This window comes from Microcaecilia unicolor, chromosome 8 (assembly GCF_901765095.1).
Source record: "Microcaecilia unicolor chromosome 8, aMicUni1.1, whole genome shotgun sequence".
Lineage (NCBI taxonomy): Eukaryota > Metazoa > Chordata > Amphibia > Gymnophiona > Siphonopidae > Microcaecilia > Microcaecilia unicolor.
This window is the reverse complement of record NC_044038.1, coordinates 13253256-13274129: the sequence shown is the minus strand read 5'-3', so window position 1 is coordinate 13274129 and position 20874 is coordinate 13253256. Positions and strand designations below refer to the sequence as shown.

At 42.8% G+C, this 20874-nt stretch overlaps 1 protein-coding gene across 2 annotated transcripts in view; it reads right to left on the bottom strand.

The window, feature by feature from the left end:
• Window positions 1–20874, bottom strand: part of LOC115476700 (ras-associating and dilute domain-containing protein-like) — a 129982-nt gene that overhangs the window by 108261 nt on the left and 847 nt on the right. For both annotated transcript variants that reach the window (XM_030213230.1, XM_030213231.1), the window contains exon 2: window positions 5801–5909. In XM_030213230.1, the coding sequence (XP_030069090.1) occupies window positions 5801–5815 (15 nt within the window). In that variant the 5' untranslated portion in view covers window positions 5816–5909. The remainder of the gene's footprint in view (window positions 1–5800; window positions 5910–20874) is intronic.

Here is a 20874-nt window from a genome sequence, read left to right as displayed (position 1 = left end):
GCAAAACATCCTACAGCACTCTGCAGTCGTGAATAGCTAATTCTTCTCCAGTATGGTATTAATTCTTGTTTTTTTATTTTATTTTTTTTAACATTAAGTAACTTTTTCACTATCATATAAATTACTTACACCATGTGGTGCTGCTTTATTGGCTAAACCCCCTTTTAAGTCTTGATTTAAATTGCCCAGCAGTTCACCTAATACAAGCAAAGAATACAAAAGGCACTAATGAGGGGAGGGGGCAATTTTATGAGCCCACAACAATTTGCAGGCTGTTATGCGTCTTACAATTGTCAAAGCAAACTTTCAAACAAGTTTGCTTTGAAAATATCCTGGTTAATTTAAAACACCAAGTTACACTGCTACTGTGTGTGGACAGAGCCGGCCCAAGAGTGTCCAACGCCCCAGGCGAACCTTCAGCCATGCGTACACCCCCCAACTCTAGGGGGAGGCTCAAAGCCCTATCCCTTATAATCCAGCATCCACTCTTCCCCTCCCCATCTTCCCTTAGGTCCAGCATTTCCCTCTTCTCCTCTCTACCCCACCCTTGGTTCCAGCATCCCCCCTTCCCAAGTCCAGTATCTCTCCTCACCTTCCCCTCACTACACCTTTCCAGGTCAGCATTTCTCCTTTTTCTCCCTCCCCCTGTCCTTCCCATGTACTGTTGGATCCAGCCTTTTCTTTTCCCCTCTCAACCTCCTCCTGGGTCCAGTATCTCATCTCTCCTTCCCCTCCCTACATCCCTCTGGGTCCAGCATCTCATCTCTCCTTCCCCTCCCTACATCCCTCTGGGTCCAGCATCTCCCCTTCCCCTCCCTCCCTCCAATCCAGAATCTCATCTTCCCTTCCTTACCCAGTCCCATGTCCAGCTCACTTCCTCTGCTATTGCGTCTCTTCAGGAGCTGCTTCATAGGCACCCCAAGTCACATCAAGGCCTTTCAGTACCAGCCCAGACTCCCAAGTGCTGCTGTCTCCTGCCCTCCCCCTGACAAGGGCTTGCTATCAGCAGGGAAGTGGCATCACTTGAGTTTGGGCCTCTATTTTAAGGCCCTGCACTGGCATATAGTATCTTTGAAGCGGCCTGGAAAGAGGTACAATGGTGGGAGCAACAGGGTGAGCCATAAGGGAGATTAGATGATTTTCTCTTGCTGTATTAGCACCCTCACTAAGTGCAGCCACCCCTGGTGGTTGCAAAGTCCACCCAGCGGCAGGACTGGCCCCAAGCGTGGGAGTTTTGTACAGAAACGTTACACACACAACTTTTAAAAAAATCAAAAAGTATGTATATAAAATCTAGCTCCATCCAGACTCTGCCCTCATGTATATATGCTATTACTAGGAAGGGGGTGTACGCTATTTATTTATTTAGATTTTGCTCACACCTTTTTCAGTAGTAGCTCAAGGTGAGTTACATTCAGGTACTCTGGATATTTCACTGTCCCAGGAGGGCTCACAATCTAAGTTTGTACCTGAGGCAATGGAGGGTTAAGTGACTTGCCCAAGATCACAAGGAGCAGCAGTGGGATTTGAACCGGCCACCTCTGGATTGCAAGACCAGTGCTCTAACCACTAGGCCACTCCTCCACTGGCAACATTCCATCTAGAATCTCAAAAATTGGCAACATTCCATGTAGAATCTTCAATAGTAGCAACATTCCATATATTTATTTATTTGGATTTTGCTCACATCTTTTTCAGTAGTAGCTCAAGGTGAGTTACATTCAGGTACTCTGGATATTTCTCTGTCCCAGGAGGGCTCACAATCTAAGTTTGTACCTGAGGCAATGGAGGGTTAAGCGACTTGCCCAAGATCACAAGGAACAACAGTGGGATTTGAACCAGCCACTTATGGATTTTGAGACTGGTGCTCTAACCACTAGGCCACTCCTCCACCCCAAAGAATCTCATTACTCTTTGGGGTTCTACATGGAATGTTGCTACACTTTGAAATTCTGCATGGAATCTTGTTATTCTTTAGAATTCTAGAATCTTTATTTATTTAGATTTTGCTCACACCTTTTTCAGTAGTAGCTCAAGGTGAGTTACATTCAGGTACACTGGATATGTCTCTGTCCCAGGAGGCCTCACAATCTAAGTTTGTACCTGAGGCAATGGAGGGTTAAGTGACTTGCCCAAGATCACAAGGAGCAGCAGTGGGATTTGAACCAGCCACCTCTGGATTGCAAGACCGGTGCTCTAACCACTAGGCCACTCCTCCACTCCACTATGCACACAAACAGGCTGTATGCATATACCTTTATTTAATGGCTTTTCAGCACATAAATACCAAAAAAATATTTGTCCAATGTTAGTACTACAAACATGATAACTGAGACATTTTCAAAGGGGTTATTTCTGCAGGTAAAGCACTGTCTCACCCCCAGAAGTCCTTTCAAGAGGCATTTTTTGGATAGCTTACATTATTTGCAATGTATGAAGACATTTTTAGCATGTGGAAATTGTTTCCTTTTTGGAAACAGAGTACAATGAATATGTACTTTGCATCCACTATTTGTGCAAACAGATAAGAGACAGGATTTCAAATAGCATGGGGACTTTTGAAAAATGTCAAGTATGCCTGCCGTATTAGCCTTGTGTAAAAACTTTTTTAGCACTCCGAGGACAATTTTTAGAAAAGCCAATTCATCCACATAAATAACTTTGAATATTGCCAATTAAAACTTCTGTGATCCTGCAACTTTGATCGTCATCACAATGTGGTTAGAAGTTCAGCATTTACAGGAATTTGACCCTTTCCAGCTACATTTAAAATCAAAATGCCAATAAGCACAGGCAGGCTGTAGAGTTATTTTTCCCAACAGCCTCACTAACCTTGATAGCTGTGAGGGTTATTACAAACCTTGGTCATAAGACACTGATGGGTTCCTGAGCTTTAGGTTAAGTACAGGTCTCACCAAAATCAAAGCTGAGGGTGACTAGGCATGAAATGGCCAAACAGTGGAGACGGTAAAAACCCACCTCTGTAACTGATTTGGGCATGCTTGCAACAGATTTGGAGAACAGCAGGTAAAGAATTGAGATGTAGGGTAACAGACATGGTTGCATATGGGAATTCATATGTATATATTTTTCCAAAGCGGACAAATCTCAGATGAACAGGCTGGGTAGGCCATAAAAGTGTTGACATACTAGGACAGACTGAAGGTCCATCAAGACCAGCATCCAATCAAACTTACAAGTACCTGGAAGAGATCCCGAAACAATACAATACATTTTATGCTGCTTATCCTAGAAATAAGCAGTGGAATTTCCCCAAGTCCATCTTAATAATGGCTTATGGGCTTTTCTTTTAGGAAGTTATCCAAACCTTTTTTTAAACCCTGCTAAGTTAACTGCTTTTACCACATTCTCTAGTAATGAATTCCAAAATTTTATTACACGACGAGTGGCCATCACCTATTGCCATGTACTGCTTGGGATTGGATTTAATCTGCGTTCTCCGTCACCTGACACTTCCTGGATCATGTCTTATCTTAGAAAATAAATTGCGTTTTCATAAATGGAAATAGTGAATGGATGCATTCTGAGGCCTCATTTTGGGATCTTTTTCTTTCCACTGCTTAATGTAGCGTTAGGACATCAATCTTAAATAAATTCATGGAATGTGCATGTGGCTGGCAAGTGTCTTTCAAATATGTGCTCCACTGTAACAGAGAATCTGCTCAATAGTATTAAGAATTCAGTAATTACCTCAAATACTGTACCTGAATGTAACCCCTTTTTAGCTATCAATGAAAAGGCACGAGTTAGTAACAGACAAAATTTTAGGTAAATGAAATTGAAAAAAAAAAAAAAAAAAGAGCAGTAGCCCCCAGATTCTCTAAGTGGAGTGGAGGAGTAGCCTAGTGGTTAATGCAGTGGACTTTGACCCTGAGGAACTGGGTTCGATTCCCACTGCAGCTCCTTGTGACTCTGGGCAAGTCACTTAACCCTCCATTGCCCCTGGTACAAAATAAGTACCTGAATATATGTAAACCGCTTTGAATGTAGTTGCAAAAAAAAAAAAAAAAAACCCCCTCAAAGGCGGTATATCAAGTCCCATTTCCCTTTCCCTTATGACATCATAAGTACATAAGTAATGCCATACTGGGAAAAGACCAAGGGTCCATCGAGCCCAGCATCCTATCCACGACAGCGGCCAATCCAGGCCAAGGGCACCTGGCAAGCTTCCCAAACGTACAAACATTCTATACATGTTATTCCTGGAATTTTGGAGTTTTCCAAGTCCGTTTAGTAGCGGTTTATGGACTTGTCCTTTAGGAAACCGTCCAACCCCTTTTTAAACTCTGCTAAGCTAACCTCCTTCACCACTTTCTCCGGCAACAAATTCCAGAGTTTAATCACAATATCAGAAGTGAGCCAAGTATCGGGCAATCAAGCCATTGTGACATCACTGATGAGGCTGGCTCTTATTGGTGGAATGAGTGGAGGAGCCTAGTGGTTAGTGCAGCGGACTTTGATCCCAGGGAACTGAGTTCGATTCCCACTGCAGCTCCTTGTGACTCTGGGCAAGACACTTAACCCTCCATTGCCCAGGTACAAACAAGTACCTGTAAATACGTAAACCGCTTTGAATGTAGTTGCAAAAACCTCAGAAAGGCGGTATAAGTCCCATTTCCCTTTCTATATGGCAAAAGTTGAGCATGCAAATTTGGCAGCGCAGCCAAACTGTGCACGCAATTGTTTAACAAGACAATTGGCACAGATAACTGGCACTAATACCAACGTAACTTTCTAAGCTTATTCTGTAAACTGGTGCACATAAATTCTAATGTGCATTTCTCAAAAGGGTGGTGGGTGGGAGGGGAGGGAACAAGTATTCCTAGAAACTACGTGCACTGTTATAGAATATGCCTGACGTCCGCCTAACTTAGGCACAGGTATTTACACCAGATTGTGGCTGGCGCAAATGGTCATGATGCCTAAATTTAGTTGCGGATCCAGACGCTCTCTCCCAGATTCTATATACGATGCCTAGATTCCGCATGGAGATACCTTAATTGGCGGAACAAGGTAATCATCATTTTTATCAGCACTAGACAAGCAAAAACAAGCGCTAATTGGCAATTACAACTTATGCGCAGAAATCGCTAAGCATATTCGATAAAGAACTGCGCCTCAAGTGCAAAGCGCGCGGTTAAAAATAAACAATTGTAGCTTAAAAAGGGGCGTGCTTATTTATGAGCGTTCCAAACTTTCCATGTGTAATTACATAATGCGGCTCAGTGCGCCTAAACCTATGTGCAGAGATTTACAACAAGTTTTTATTGGCGTAAACTAAATTATCGACTAAGCGTATTCTACAAAATTTAGGCGCAGTATATAGAATACGTTTAGTTCCAAGCAGATTTTATTTTTTAGGCGCCATATACAGAATCTGGCCCTATGCATATTCTATAACCGTCACACAACATTGGTCGTGGGTTATAGAATAGCGCGGATCAAGTTTTTTTTTTTTTCCTGTGCCAGTTTTTTTTGTGCCATATATAGAATTGAGTTTCTCTGTGTGCAGCATTGTAGCATATAAATAAATTTATAATAACAAAGAAAGATGATATTGGCAGGAAAAGAATCTGGTCCACCCAGTCTGCCCATGGAAAATGAAATAAGGTTTCACTTTGGCTGCACTTTCATTAGACTGAAGGGCTTTCTTTACATAGATGCAGAGAATATAATTGTCGCCACAAACATCGTACGGCCCATTTGCTCTGCCCAATTTGTTTCCTTTTGTTGCGTCACAGATTGCAGTAGGACCCCTGGCTTTCTTTTCTCCGTTTACCTTGACATTCTTCATGCGTCTCTCTTCGGGGCTCAACTTCTTTTTCCGGTTCTCCCTCTACCGTCTTCTTAGAAGTTCTATATTTCCACAGAGAGAAGTTTGTCTATTCCTGAAGCACGAAAGGAAAGAAAACATTGTCAAGGGTTGTAGGAGGCTCTTAATTAATCTTAGGTTGGGTTTGGAAGGTCTCAGATGATTTCTGTTAAATAATGGGTCTGTTGTTCTGTAACGAATAACATATTTTCTTTGTTTTGCCTAAACTGACGACGATTTATTATTTGCACAGATTACCATATTTTCTGTTCAAATAACATTAGTTATTATTTGTTATTGTAAAATGATAATGTTATTTGAACAGAAAATATTGCTAGATTCTCCTCTGCAGTAACACTTTGTCTCCCCATTTCATTCTACACCCAGCAAAAACATGATGTCACGATGTTTGTACACCTTTCCGTACAGGATGGAAAATTTAATTTCTTTCTGAGATAACATTATTGTTCACACTTTCTCCAGAGCAGAAAGAATAAAGCAAAAATATACTGTGCTGGATTTTGCTTCTTTTTTTTGGCTGCTTAAGACAAATACAAAAGGGCTCTCGAGAATGGTACAAGAATGCTTTATTTCTAACCCAACGCATTTTTATAGCGGTTTGTTCCGAATAAGTCTGTGACTCTCCGTTCCCAGAGCAGATTGTCCATTCAATGAACATTACATTTTGAGTAACAGCTCATGTGATTAGTGCTGATTTGTTGAACTGACCCTTGAGGCAGGTGTTTTACGCCGAAACACAGCCCATTTCGAGTCAAAAATAAAAGCACACTTGTACCATTCTCGACCGCTCTTTTTTTGGATCGCCTGTACTGTGTTATATGCTTTTTAAGCACCCAAAACAGTTAAGGTGCCATGAGGCACTTTTACTGAGGTGTATTAAGGACTTAGGATCAGATTCAGTAAATGGTGCTCAGAATCATAAGTACATAAGTATTGCCACACTGGGACAGACCAAAGGTCCATCAAGCCCAGTATCCTGTTTCCAACAGTGGCCAATCCAGGTCACAAGTACCTGGCAAGATCCCAAAACAGTACAGTACATTTTATGCTGCTTATTCTAGAAATAAGCAGTGGATTTTCCCCAAGTCCATTTTAATAATGGTCTATGGACTTTTCCTTTAGGAAGCTGTCCAACCCCTTTTTAAACCCTGCTAAGCTAACCGCCTTTACCACATTCTCTGGCAACGAATTCCAGAGTTTAATTACACGTTGAGTAAAGAAAGATTTTCTCCAATTAGTTTTAAATTTACTACTTTGTAGCTTTATTGAATGCCCCCTAGTCCTAGTATTTTTGTAAAGAGTAAACAGACACTTCACGTCTACCCTTTCCACTCCACTCATTATTTTAAAGAAGTCAGGTAGTGGGAAAAATCCACGCCAAGTGCTATTCCATAAAGGGTGCTCTAGGTCGAGTGTCCTTTAGATAACAGCGCTTAGGGCTAAGTTCTATATATCGTGCCTCAATTTCCGTGCAGAAATCAAAGTGTATTCTATAAAGAACGCTTTAATTTATGCATACGTTATAGAATATGGTAAGTGCTGCTCTGCACAACTAAATTTAGTCGCGGTCAATTACACCAACTAAAACCTGGTGTAAATTACGCACGGAGCGGGTGTATTCTATAAAAACATGCAGATTTTAGAAACGCCCACGACCCGCCCAGTCCCCTCCCATAACCATGCCCATTTTTCAACTATGCGACTTGGAATTTATGCACACCACAATACAGAAAACACTTAGCAAATTGTGCGTGTAAATCTTAATGCCAATTAGTGCTGATAATTGTTAACATCTAATTAACAGCACTGATTAGCTAGTTAAGCAATTGAGTTACACACATTGTTATAAAATACGCTTCGATTTCCGTGCGGAAATTAAGGCGCCATATTTAGAATCTGGGGGTTAGTGGGGATTCCTGTGTCCAACTTTGGGCATATAAGTGTTGCCATACTGGGAAAGACCAAAGGTCCATCGAGCCCAGCATCCTGTTTCCAACAGTGGCCAATCCAGGTCACAAATACCCGGCAAGATCCCAAAAATGTACAAAACATTTTATACTGCTTATACCTGCTGAAACCTGGTAAATCCTGGCATGCAAGTTGGGTGCATAACCCCAGTATTTTATAACACAGCACTGAAATTTCTGGAATGCCCCTTACCTGTCCATGCCCCTCCCATGGCCACACCCCCTTTTGGGTTGCATGCGAGACACTTTCGGCACGTGGTAACAGAGTAGCGCATAAGATGAAATGAACGCCAATTATCAATAATTGACAGTTAAATGGCTCGTTAAATAGTTTGCATGTGGATCTCAGATCTGCACTTAAATTTGGACGACCTTTACAGAATCCAAATTTGGACGACCTTTACAGAATCCAAGAGTTAATATGCAGTTAATGCTCAGACACAGGATAGCCCTTCCACACATTAAACTGTGCATTACTTATTTTTTAAAAATTTCTATCAGGGGTGTGCCATGGGCTGGGGACGGGTGTGGCAGCGTTATCCAGGTAGCACACTGCACTTATGTGCTAACTGGCAAAAACATTGTTAACATGGGACCACTTACAGCCTCTTAAACAGGATGCGGTAAGTGGTCCCATATAAACTCTCAGCAGGTGAACTGGCACAAACACAGCGAAGGTGAATAAAATAACCAGATGATGTTAAAAAAAATAAATATTAATATCCAAGACTTGACATGGACCGTGTTTCAGCCTATTAGGCCTGCATCAGAAGTCTTAAAGGATGTTGGTAAAATTGGTAAAAAAAAAATCCATCTGGTTTCAACGACATCTGTGTGTAAACAAACATTGTGGAACTTCGGCATGAACGCCAGTTCTCATTACAGAAAAACAAACCTCAGATCAACTTAGAGAATGACCACGTAGTGTCAATCGCTGAAGTCAAAGTTAATCTATAGCGATAACTCATGGACATTCTCAAAGTAGAACCAAGGTTTGTTTTTCTGTAATGAGAACCAGACAGATTTTTTTTTTTTTAACCAACATCCTTTAAGACTCCTGATGCAGGCCTAATAGGCCGAAACACAACTTCATGTCGAGTCTTGGATATTAATAAACATAGCCTGATTATTTTAGTCACCTTCGTTCTGTTTGGTAGACTGTGAGGGCTTTGTTCTTCTGGGTCAACTCTCAGCAGGTACCGTGTGCTAAAGGGAACAATAACACACGACCCGCAATACAAAAAAATAGCGAGAACAACCCCAAAAGGCGTCACATTAAAATTTACAGCTACCACACAGTTAACAGCAAATTTTACCTCAGTTCAATAAAAGGGCCCCCATATTTCCTACTGTAGAAATCACTATTGTAGTGTCCATAAATAACAACAGACATCAAAAAGGAATTCAAGGAAACCAAAGTTTTGGTTCAGATTTCACAACTGTCCAACAATTGCCCTGGCTCCAAGAAAATATTGTTAGAACGACATTGATTATTCAGATATGTTTTTCTTAGAACAGCTAGAAAAAAAAAATCTCCCATGCCACTCTGACCTTCACACGACAACAAAAATTGGTCACCAACTCTAATATTTTGTAAGGGTGTGTAACGCAAACATTTTTGTTCTGTGTTATACAAATGTCACTTACAGGAATTTTCATTTTGCTCAGGTTAAAAAAAAAAAAAGGTTTCATTTTGGGAACAATTACCAGGCACTCGTCTGAAAGCGTGTAAAAGTTTAGAAGAATATGCACTACTTATGACACAGGAGACCCCACCCACCCGGTAGACCTGCAGCCCCACCCACCCCACCACCCCGGACAGAAGCCCCACCAACCCCTCCTGGACAGAGAGGGCTGGAGGTCCAGTGGACCGCCAACCCTCATCCTGGTGGTCTAGCACTCCCCAAACCCAGCCCATACCTTGAAGATGGGAGGAGGGAGTGGTACTCCTTACTCAGGCCCAGATGATCAAAAGCCCCGCGCTGTTCCAAACAGCGCCCTAAAAATAGCGCCGGGACAGCGCAGGGCTTTTCTGCATCGATGATCAAAGATAATGCATGCAAATCTAAGCAGCGCTATTATCTTTGATTATCATGTTGAAGTGCGGGAGAATTGCGCCTGAGCATGTGCTCAGCACAATCCTCCCGCACTTGTTTGACAGGTCTGGGCTGTCAAAAGCCCAAACCTGTCAAACAGCCTGCCGAGGCCCGAACAACGAGGGCTGGAGGCCCGGTGGGTCTCCAGCCCCCCCCCCCAAACCCCCAGAAAATGTTGTGGCCATCGCCGGCCAAACGCTCTCCCACCCTCCCACTGACGAGGGGGGTGGCTGGAGGTCCGGTGGACCTCCGGTCCCCCCGACGATTCCACCCCTTCCATGTTCAAGGAGGGCTGGAGATCCGGGTCTCCAGCCCCCCCCCCCCCAAACCCCCACAAAATGTCGTGGCCACCGGCCAAACCAAACCCCCCCCCCCCCCCCCCCCCCGCGACGGGGGGGGGGGGGGGGTGCTGGAGGTCCAGTGGACCTCCAGCCCACCCCAACTCCTGCCCCCCCAGCGTTCTTTCAATCCCTGGTGGTCCGTGGTGGGTGACAACCCCCCTCCCGGCCCCCCTACCTTTCGTTGGAGGAGGGACACAGCCTGCCTCCCTCCTCTTCCAGTCAACGCCGCCGCAAAATGGCCGGAGTTTGCTTTTGATCATGAGGGCCTCAGTCTTCAGGGTTTGGGGGGGGGGGGGGGGGGGGCTGGAGTTGTATTCGTATGTTTGACAAGTCAGAGTTGGGTATTTTTCTTTTTTTTACAGCCCAGCTACAATCCTCCTGCAGAAGTGCATGCTATTAGCTATGATCATAGTGGCGTTATTTCCCTGCACTGTTCTGGCGCTAATTTTACAGCGAGGGGAACTTGGATAGTAACATAGTAGATGACGGCAGAAAAGTCCATCCAGTCTGCCCAACAAGATAAACTCATATGTGCTACGTCTTGTGTATACCTTACCTTGATTTCTATCTGCCATTTTCAGGGCACAGACCGTAGAAGTCTTGCCCAGCACTAGCCCCGCCTCCCAATCTCGGCTAAGCTTCTGAGGATCCATTCCTTCTGCACAGGATTCCTTTATGTTTATCCCACGCTTGCTTGAATTCCGTTATCATCGGGAAAATTGCAAAAAAAAAAAAAATAGTGCTCATTAGCAAGGCTGGCCCTGTGTGTTCAGAATCTTCCAGTGATGTTTTTCACAAGTGGAAGGGCACACTGGCTGTGTGTCCAGCGAGTAGGGAGAATGAGACGGCCATCAGAACGTTACAAGTTCAAATGGGAAGAAATGAGAACATTTCGGCAGTCAGAGAGGCTTTTTTTCTGTTGGTAAGTTAGTGATTAGAAATCCTGCTGCTTTTTGTATGTGACAACTTTTCCATAAAGTGTGGACTTTAAAGGAAACAACTGTTCTTTTGGACTAACCAGGAACAGGGCTTCAGTGATAATTCCAGAAGAAAAGCCGATTTCTGAGGACTCTGATGGCAGTGAGGCTGATATGTAACTTAGCTGATCTTTCCATTAAAATTATGTGAATTCATTAAATATTTAATATGCTACAGTACATTAAAAACTTTTTTTTAGAGCACTTCACTTTAAAAAACTATTTTTTTTAATTTATATAAACTGTTCAAGAGTGTTTTAATTCCCAGGCCCAGTTCAACAAAGATTTCCCATAATCAGAAAACAGAGCATAATCCTGATAACCCCCCCCCCCCCCCCCCCCCCCCCAACAGCCATCTCCCTGTTTGTCATCCAGTCTCACCTTAAGGTTGCCAACTGGATCCAGATTTGCCTGATGTGGTTGATCCAGTTCTGGATTTGCTGCACTGCATGCAGAGACTTGTAGTTCTGATTTTCCAATTGCATTCCCTGAGAAAAGCAAGGCTACAAATCTCTGCCAGTGCAGTAGCGGGGGCGGCTGCCACCCGGGGCGGATCGCCGCTGCACCCCCCCCCCCCGGGTGCAGACCAACACTGCACCCCGCCCCCGGCGCAGCGCCACCTCATTGACACAGTCCCCACCTGCCTACGAGCTCCGTCCATCTGCAGACGAAGATGGCACCCCCCCACCGGCTTGGACCCTCCCCCGGCATAGCGCCACCCCCCCCCCCAACACGGTCCCCACCTGCCTATGAGCATCCATCTGCAGCGCTGCTGTAAAGAAGAAATCGCTTCGTCGGCCCTTCCCTCACTCACTGTGTCCCGCCCTTGAGGAACTAGGAAGTTATATCAGAGGGCGGGACACAGTGAGGGAAGGGCCGACAAAGCGATTTCTTCTTTACAGCAGCACTGCAGATGGATGGAGCTCGTAGGCAGGTGGGGACCGTGTCGGGGGGGGGGGGGGGGTCCACGCCGGTGGGGGGGTGCCATCTTCGTCTGCAGATGGACGGAGCTTGTAGGCAGGTGGGGACTGTGTCAGGGGGAGGCGCTGCGCCAGGGGGGGTGGACGGATGCCACCCGTTGACACCCGGGGCGGACCGCCCCCACCTTGCTACGCCACTGATCTCTGCACACAATGGAATAAATCCAGGACTGGATCAACCCTGTCAGGTGAATCTGGATCCAGTTAACAATCCTACCCATCCCTCCATTTGCCCTCGAGAATGTCACTGGAATGCTCTTAGGTTCCACTTACATATTCTGATATGGTCATCTTTTGCTCATTCTGTCCTGACCTGAGGAAGGCAGTTCTGGTCTTCGAAAACTAATTAAAAAAAAATTAGTGTAATAGAAAAAGTATCATCTTTTCTTTTTCTCTATTTTATTTTTATTTATTAACATGGCTAAAACAGACGCCTTCTCTTTTGCAAGTCAGACGATATGCGGCATCTAACTATAATACATTTTGGCATGTTATAAATTGGTTTTCCCATAAGCACAGAATAGGGAAGACCAGCGAGGACCCAGGCTCGCAACCGACGATTCGGGGCACTGCAGGAAGTTTGTTCCCTACAGTGCAGACCTCAGAGGTGACTTTACAAACTCTAAAGGTGATGTTGAACCGGATTACAACTACACTGACACAGACTTCAGGTGATGTGCTTAATTTAAATACTAAGTTTGAAGAGTTGAAAAATGCTGTAGAGTCCATTAAAAATGACTTAACAACTCAAATTCAAGTTATAAAAAAACAGGTGGCACTTTAAATACTTTGAAAAATATGGCTATTAAAGATTCTACTGATATCAGACGGAAATTAGAACAAATTGAGAACTATAACCGGCGCCTAAACCTCCGTTTTTTTTAATTTTCCTATAATAGCGGGGGAAACTCTGATAGAAACTTTCCGCAAATATACGATTGAAGTATTGAAGATTCCCGCAGAGGCAGTTCCCCCACTAAATAAGATTTATCATATTCCCCTTAGAACTGGAGCACAAGGTCCGGAAAAAGAGTCACTGGATTTACAGAATATTTCTGAAATTTTGGAGCAGTCCTCTGATACTATACTGAATACAACTACAATGATTGTATCAATGGTTTTTGAACAAGATTACAAACAATATGCTGAGACTCTACTTTAAAAATATTAAAACTTTATTTTATGGTTCTAAAGTCTGGATTTATCCAGACGTTACAAAATCAACTCAGCAAAAAAGGAAGCTATTTCTTGTCTTAAGACAAAATACAATAGACATAGGTGCTTCCTTTTTCTTTAGCATATCCATGCAAGTGTGTAGTTAATTTCAATTTGTTTATTGATTTTCAATTTTAACAAGATTACACTTGTTTTGAAATACAGCAATAGTTAGATTAATAAGAAATTCAATAATTCTTCATATAAACAATAAAGCAAAAGAAAAGGTAATAGCATATTATCACAAACATACACTTTAGGCTTCCTTAGACCCCATTTAAATCATGGGGCGAACAGAGTTAGGGAAGAGTTATTACTTAAACTTATATAAAAGAAATAAGGTGGCGTAAATACTCCCATTTACTTTAACTATTAGATTTGCTTAGAATCTAGAAATTATTTTAGACTATCTGGTGAAAAAAAGGTATATTTAACCTGACCCAACCTAACTAAGCATTTGCACGGATAGGCAAGGAAAAACATCCCGCCTATCTCCAACGTTCTTGCTTTTAATGCTAGAAAAGCTTTCCTTCTCTGTTGGGTCGATTTTGTAACATCAGGGAAGATTTGTACTTTTATCCCACCAAAACAGGTTTGAAGATTTTTAAAATAAAGTTTCATTATGTTATTCAAATCCTGTTCGAATATCAGGGAAACTATCAGAGTTGACCGGTCTGCATTTTCATCCACCGAGCGGTCTAGTATTGCTGAAATGTTCTCAAGGTCTAAGTTAGTGTGTAGTCCATCCTGTTTTTTCCCATTCTCTCCTTTGGGGCTTGGAATGTAATATATCTTATTGACAGTCGGCATCGCTTCCAGGGGCATTTTTAAAACTTCATTCAAGTATCTTTTAAATAAATCATAAGGATTAATCCCTGGGAGTTTGGGAAAGTTCAATAATCGCAAATTTAATCTTCTATTGAAGTTCTCAATTTGATCCAATTTCCTTCGGATGTCTGCATTATCTTTAACCACACTGACTTTGAACTCTTGAAAAGAATCTACTTTATTTTGGAAATCACTTTTTCAGCAATGTCCATTTTTAACTGGTCAACCTTTAAATTCAAGTCTTGAAATTTTTTTTTTAAAGTACTCACTTCTCCTGAAGTTTGTTGTAATGTCCCATCCATTTTGTTCAACATTGTCCAAATCATTGCCAGATTTACCTCCTTCGTAATTCCTAAAGATGTTTCTTGTGCTTTCGGCGTCTTCTCCAACGCTTCCCGCCCCTCACTGACAACTTCGCCCGAAACACTTCCGGTAGGGCGTCGCTGTTCATCGGGCCTCGTCGTTGACGCCGGGCATGGAGGCCTCACTGTTGCTGGTGGTGAGAGAGATATTTCTTCTCCTAGCAGGGCCTCCGCTTCCCCAGAGAGCCCCGCTGTAGGATCCGTATCTCCTATGATTTGGGAGATTGGCGCGAAATAGCGCTCAAAACCCGACTGAAGCACCGTGGGAGTCGAGGTAGGTGGGGGAGCTACCTTCGTTATCGCCTTTCTTTTAGTATGTGGTATTCTTCCTCGAGGAAATATTTTTTGCCGAGTCGGGATCAGAGCTGCTGTTCCGTGCAACTTATTACGCCGCCATCTTAGGTCGCCCCGCAAGATGTGTAGTTAAACACGGTCTAACTAAATATACTTTCTTTTCACTGGAACATCTTAAAGAGTTTATAGAACTGAAACGAGTGAAATGAAATGTAACCCGGATAAGACAGTCTACTCCAATATGTTAGATTATTCCTAGTAACTTCACTAATTCTTTTATTTTTTCTGTCTCCCAATTTGAGGTCTAAGGAAGGTATTAAGATTGTTATAGCAAAGTTAAAATTGCTAAGTGAATGTATTTCATTATGATTTGTTTCGACCTGTATTTCTTTACAAGGTTTGTCCTTGAGTATTGTAATTTAAAAGCATAAATACAATTTTTAAAAAAAAAGCACAGAATAGGGAAACACTCTTGATAAAATAGGCTGGTACTTTCTCACTATGTCCCTACCACCCATTTCCCCCAAATCTCACCCTTCAGTACCAGGAAATCTGAGCTTAAGCTGCACAGATATTAATGTTCAAAAATAAAACCTGTCCTGAGTTTCTGACTTATTTTATATATGCAAAGTGTGGTGAGATGATGTTATTTGAATTAATCTCAGTTTATCTAATAAGTGAAACCCAACAGTTTCTAGCTTCCTCCACATACAGGGTGAGGCCAAAAAAACAAAAGTTACCTCCTAGAGGTTTTGTTGTTTTCTCAGCATCCGCTTGAAATTTCAAAGTGAAATTTTACAGCTTTGTTACTATCTACGTTTATGTGCCAAGTGGAATGACACTATCTTTAAACACAGCAAAGTTACAGAACATTTTTGCCTGACCACCCAGCAATTTTCACACATTGAAAAATGTTTGCACTGAAAAACTGCCATTATTTGAGGAAGAAAAAAAGAACCCACTGGGTACGAGCTTACTGTTAAAACGTCAGTGAAATAGACTTTTGTAAATAATAAGTACATAAGTAATGCCACACTGGGAAAAGACCAAGGGTCCATCGAGCCCAGCATCCTGTCCACGACAGCGGCCAATCCAGGCCAAGGGCACCTGGCAAGCTTCCCAAACGTACAAACATTCTATACATGTTATTCCCGGAATTGTGGATTTTTCCCAAGTCCATTTAGTAGCGGTTTATGGACTTGTCCTTTAGGAAACCGTCCAACCCCTTTTTAAACTCTGCCAAGCTAACCGCCTTCACCACTTTCTCCGGCAACGAATTCCAGAGATTAATTATGTGTTGGGTGAAGAAAACGTTTCTCCGATTTGTTTTCAATTTACTACACTGTAGTTTTATCGCATGCCCCCTAGTCCTAGTATTTTTGGAATAATTTGAACAATTTGTATTTGATAATATAGTTTACAGATGTTTTTAAAGAAATTTCGATCGGAACACCAATTGTGGGCAAGGTGTCGGTAGCAGACAAAAATGAGAATCCCGACACTGCATGAACAAGATTTCAAACCAAAGGCAATAATGGCTGCATGGATGGGCGCCCTTCTCTTTCGAAAATTCACCTGATAGCGTCTCAAGCGCAGGATACTCAGCGCTCTGAAGAAAACTTGTCGGTGCGCTATAAAATTCCGACACATTGTTAACTGCATCATTTGAATGATATTTTACTGTATTTTAGCTCGAACATTTTTAATGCGTAAAAATCACTAGGTAGTATAACACTAAAATGCCAGTTAACATCAACACAGCTTAAGATAATTAAATGTTGCTTAATAGTAATACGCAAGTATGATAACTAAATAAGTACATAACTTCTCTCACTGAATCTCAAAGCAGTTGCTGAAAAAACTGCAAAAAAAATAAAAATAAAAAAAAAATTTAAAAACGGGAGTTCCTTTTTTTTTTTGTTTTTGCCTTATCCCTGTACACAAGGTGATGCTCTGGTTAGCCCTAACGGAGCAGCTGAATGACTTCCTGTCACTAGTGACAGACTGACTAGTTCTAGTTTTGTCTCACTTTACCTACCGGCTTTATAGTTAACTAAGGGCTCCTTTTTACAAAGCGAGCTTACTGCTCGCTAGAGAATGACACGGGGACGGGGAACCGCAGTAACCGCGGGGATAGGGACAAACTTTGTCCCCATGTCATTTTCTACTTTGAAGCCTGTTAATGAACTGGACTTTTATGTTTAAGTGATGCCTACAAAGATATTTTGATTTTTTTGGAAAAGCAAGCAAACATACTGGCCACAACTAGCAAAATTTGCATGGGAGATCCTGTACATCCTGCTACCAGCACATCCTCTAAGAAGACAACTTCTATTCCAGGAAGGACTGTGGAAGACAAGAGAGATAGATTGAATCCTGAGATTGTTGATGGTTTCTTATTTATCCACAGATTAAAAAAAACATAACAGTGCTTTACAGGGCATATTTTTCCCCTCTAGGGCATACAGAACGGGTTGTATTTTGTACCCCTGGACATTTTAACAGTGTGAATTAGGATTCCTTGGTGTATTGTTGGGGTTGGAAGGGTAGAGGGTGGTGGTGTGAAGGAGGGTTATTATAGCTGCTCATTGTTATTATTGTTCTCTATTTGTAATTTATACACAACAGTTGCACAGCATATTGTTCCTTTTTATACTTTAATAAAAAGATTTAAATATAAAATCATAAGTGTTCAAGGCTTCTGCAGATAAGGACAGAGCCCATGGGGACGGGGTGGGAATGGAGACGAACTTTGTCCCCGTGTCATTCTCTACTGCTCGCTATACAAAAAGTACCGCTGGGCTACTGCAGCAGCCCAGCGGTACTTCCCACCCCTAACACATCGTCACTTCTGGCACTAGAAAAATGTATTTATTTTTGTAGCGCCGGAATGTACCTGGCGGTGATCAGGCAGTGCCACACACTGCCCGGTTAGTACCAGGTTAATGCGGTACCCATTACCAGGCTCCCCCCCTCCCCCCGGGAAATGGCCACGCAGCAAGTGCTTTACTTGCCACATGGCGATTTCCTACAGGAAGGAGAGACTTCCCTTTTACCAGCTGCGGTAAATGGGGGCCTCGGCGCGCATGTAAAACATGCACTGATGCCAGCGCCGGCCCCCTGTTGCCACAGCTAGTAAACGGGTCCCTCAGATAATTAGCTCAGGGGTCAGCGTTTTCAGTTCTATTTAGCCTTTATTTTTGGCTTTTTTTGCGAGGTATTATGAAATCTGGGCATTTCTTACAGGGTTTATGCCAATTAAACAATGTTATTCATATTTATTGCTATTGATTTGTCTGGCACTTTGATACAGAATATTCAATTGGACCATGGTTAACCGATTAGATAAAAAATGGGCTGTGTATAAATTAGGGCCGTATCGAATATTCGTGTTGAATTCGATTTGACCCTGAATACATTATTCAGATTCAGCCGAACAGCAATTTAAATTTGAATACAAATAATCCGGGACTCTACTGTGCTAAATTCTACTGAAATAAACACTTGATCTTCGATTTCATGTTGCTTTTTTAAAATTATTCATAGTCGGTATTCGTATTTGGCCAATGTTTTGCGTTATTCGTATTTGGCCGAATAGTAAAATATGCTATTCGGTACAGGTCTAGTATAAATATTGCCAAGACATAAAATCTGTCACAGGTCTTCAGAAATCTTTGGATAGCCCAGTTATATCTGAATTTGACAAACGCTCGCTTCCAATTCCAAAAAGTGGATTATTTGGGAGCAGTGGCTGATGCAGGTTGCTCAACTATCTTTTTATAAGTGTATCTTACAATGGCTTCATTCCTATCTTGGTAATTCTGACTTTAAGGCCATTTTACATCATTTAGGGGTGTAGCAGTTATCAACGTGGGCTACAGTTACAATGACATATCATACTGCCAACTAGGGCTGTGCTGAATCTTCAAAATCAATTCGATTCAGCACCAAATAGTTCCCCGAATGAATAATCCGGAACTCTACTGTGCCAAATCCTACTAAAATAAACACTCCCCCCCCCCTCCCACCCGGCCTGTGTCGGCATTGCTGCACAGCTTAGTAAACAGGGAGGTTTATCTGTGCTTTCACAATACTTTATATATTATTTTATGTTAAAGCTGAATGCCCACTATTTGTATTTGGTATTCATAGTTGGCAGCTATGATTTTTCAGGTCATATTTTGATCAAAAAGCATTCTCTTCAGGGCCGCCGAAAGACTTGGCCGGGCCCAGGGCAAGGCCGCCCTCGGGGCCCCGCCCCTGCCACCCCCCCCCCACCCCCCCGAGGTCATCGTTCTCGCCACCCCCCTCCACCACCGGGCCCCCCTGAATTCAAATCATAGCGCCTCACCTCGACCTCGCTCCGTGTGAAAGAAGCGCAGCAGCGGCAGTCTGCATATCGCCTCCCTTCGGGCCTTCCCTCCCCGTGTCCCGCCCTCGTCTGATGTAACTTGGGTTACTGTAAAGATGGTGTTATTTTACCACTAACCCATGATATTTTATGCTTAGCCACTGGTGGGCCTGGGTGGCTACAGGCCCACACACTTTAAGCCCAGCCAGCAGTGATGTGGCTGACAGGGATCCCCAAGCCCCGCCAGCTGAAGATTCCCAGCATCTCTCCCTTCCCTCGCTGATCAGGGTGTCTCTTAACTGCACACCTCCAAGCCCCAGTTACCTATTAAATCCTTTTGTTTGCCAGCAGCGAGCGGGTGCTCAGACTAGGAAGTTGCATCAGAGGGAAGGTTCGGGGCTGGCGCAAGCTGCTGCTGGCAAAGAAGAGAAGGATTTAAAAGGGGCTGGAAGCTTGGGAGAGTAAAGAGACACCAATGGCCAGAGGGGAGGGGAACGGAACAAGAGATGCCAGGTGGGGTGGGGTTTTCATGCCCACCCACTTTGGGTGTCTTCAAATCTAAGCTAAAAGCCCACCTTTTTGATGCTGCTTTTAACTCCTAACCCTTACTCACTTGTTCAGAACCCTTATTTTATCATCTTCACTTTAATATTCCCTTCTCTCTTGTTTGTCCTGTTTGTCTGTCCTAATTAGATTGTAAGCTCTGTCGAGCAGGGACTGTCTCTTCATGTTCAAGTGTACAGCGCTGCGTACGTCTAGTAGCACTATAGAAATTATAAGTAGTAATAGTACTCTTTGGGATTCCGGAATCTTTGCTACTCTTTGGGATTCTGCATAGAATTTTGCTACTCTTTGTCTGTCCTAATTAGATTGTAAGCTCTGTCGAGCAGGGACTGTCTCTTCATGTTCAAGTGTACAGCGCTGCGTACGTCTAGTAGCGCTATAGAAATGATAAGTAGTAGTAGTCTTTGGGATTCCGGAATCTTGCTACTGTTTGGTATTCTGAACGGAATCTTGCTACTCTTTGGGATTCCGGAATCTTGCTTCTCTTTGTCCTTATCCCTTATTTGTCCTGATTGTCTGTCCTAATTAGATTGTAAGCTCTGTCGAGCAGGGACTGTCTCTTCATGTTCAAGTTTACAGCGCTGCATACGTCTAGTAGCGCTATAGAAATGATAAGTAGTAGTAGTACTCCCCTCATGCAATGACACTCTGTGCTAAAATAACCTGTCTTAGCCCATGTTGATAACTTCCCCCCCCCCCCTCTAATATGCTGTTTACCAGAGTGATGAACCCATTAACCCTTAAAGGCCAGTTTCCATTGGTAAAATAAATCCAGTTTCCTATAAATCCTATAGAAAAGTGCCACAGTGCAGAAAATGTAATTATTTGTGGAATCTTGTAACTCAATTAAATAGCTATTATAATGCTTATGAAATCTGCCTTGAAATTGCAATAAGCTGTTCTGACTCCACTGAAGAAAACTCTTCCAGCTGCAATCCTTGCGGCCTTCTTCTGCAGTTAAGGACACTTGTGCCTGTGCTATTTTCTCCTTCTAATGCTCAGTTCTGTTCAGATGCAGCTGCAAAAAAAATTCCTCTCCAGTCTG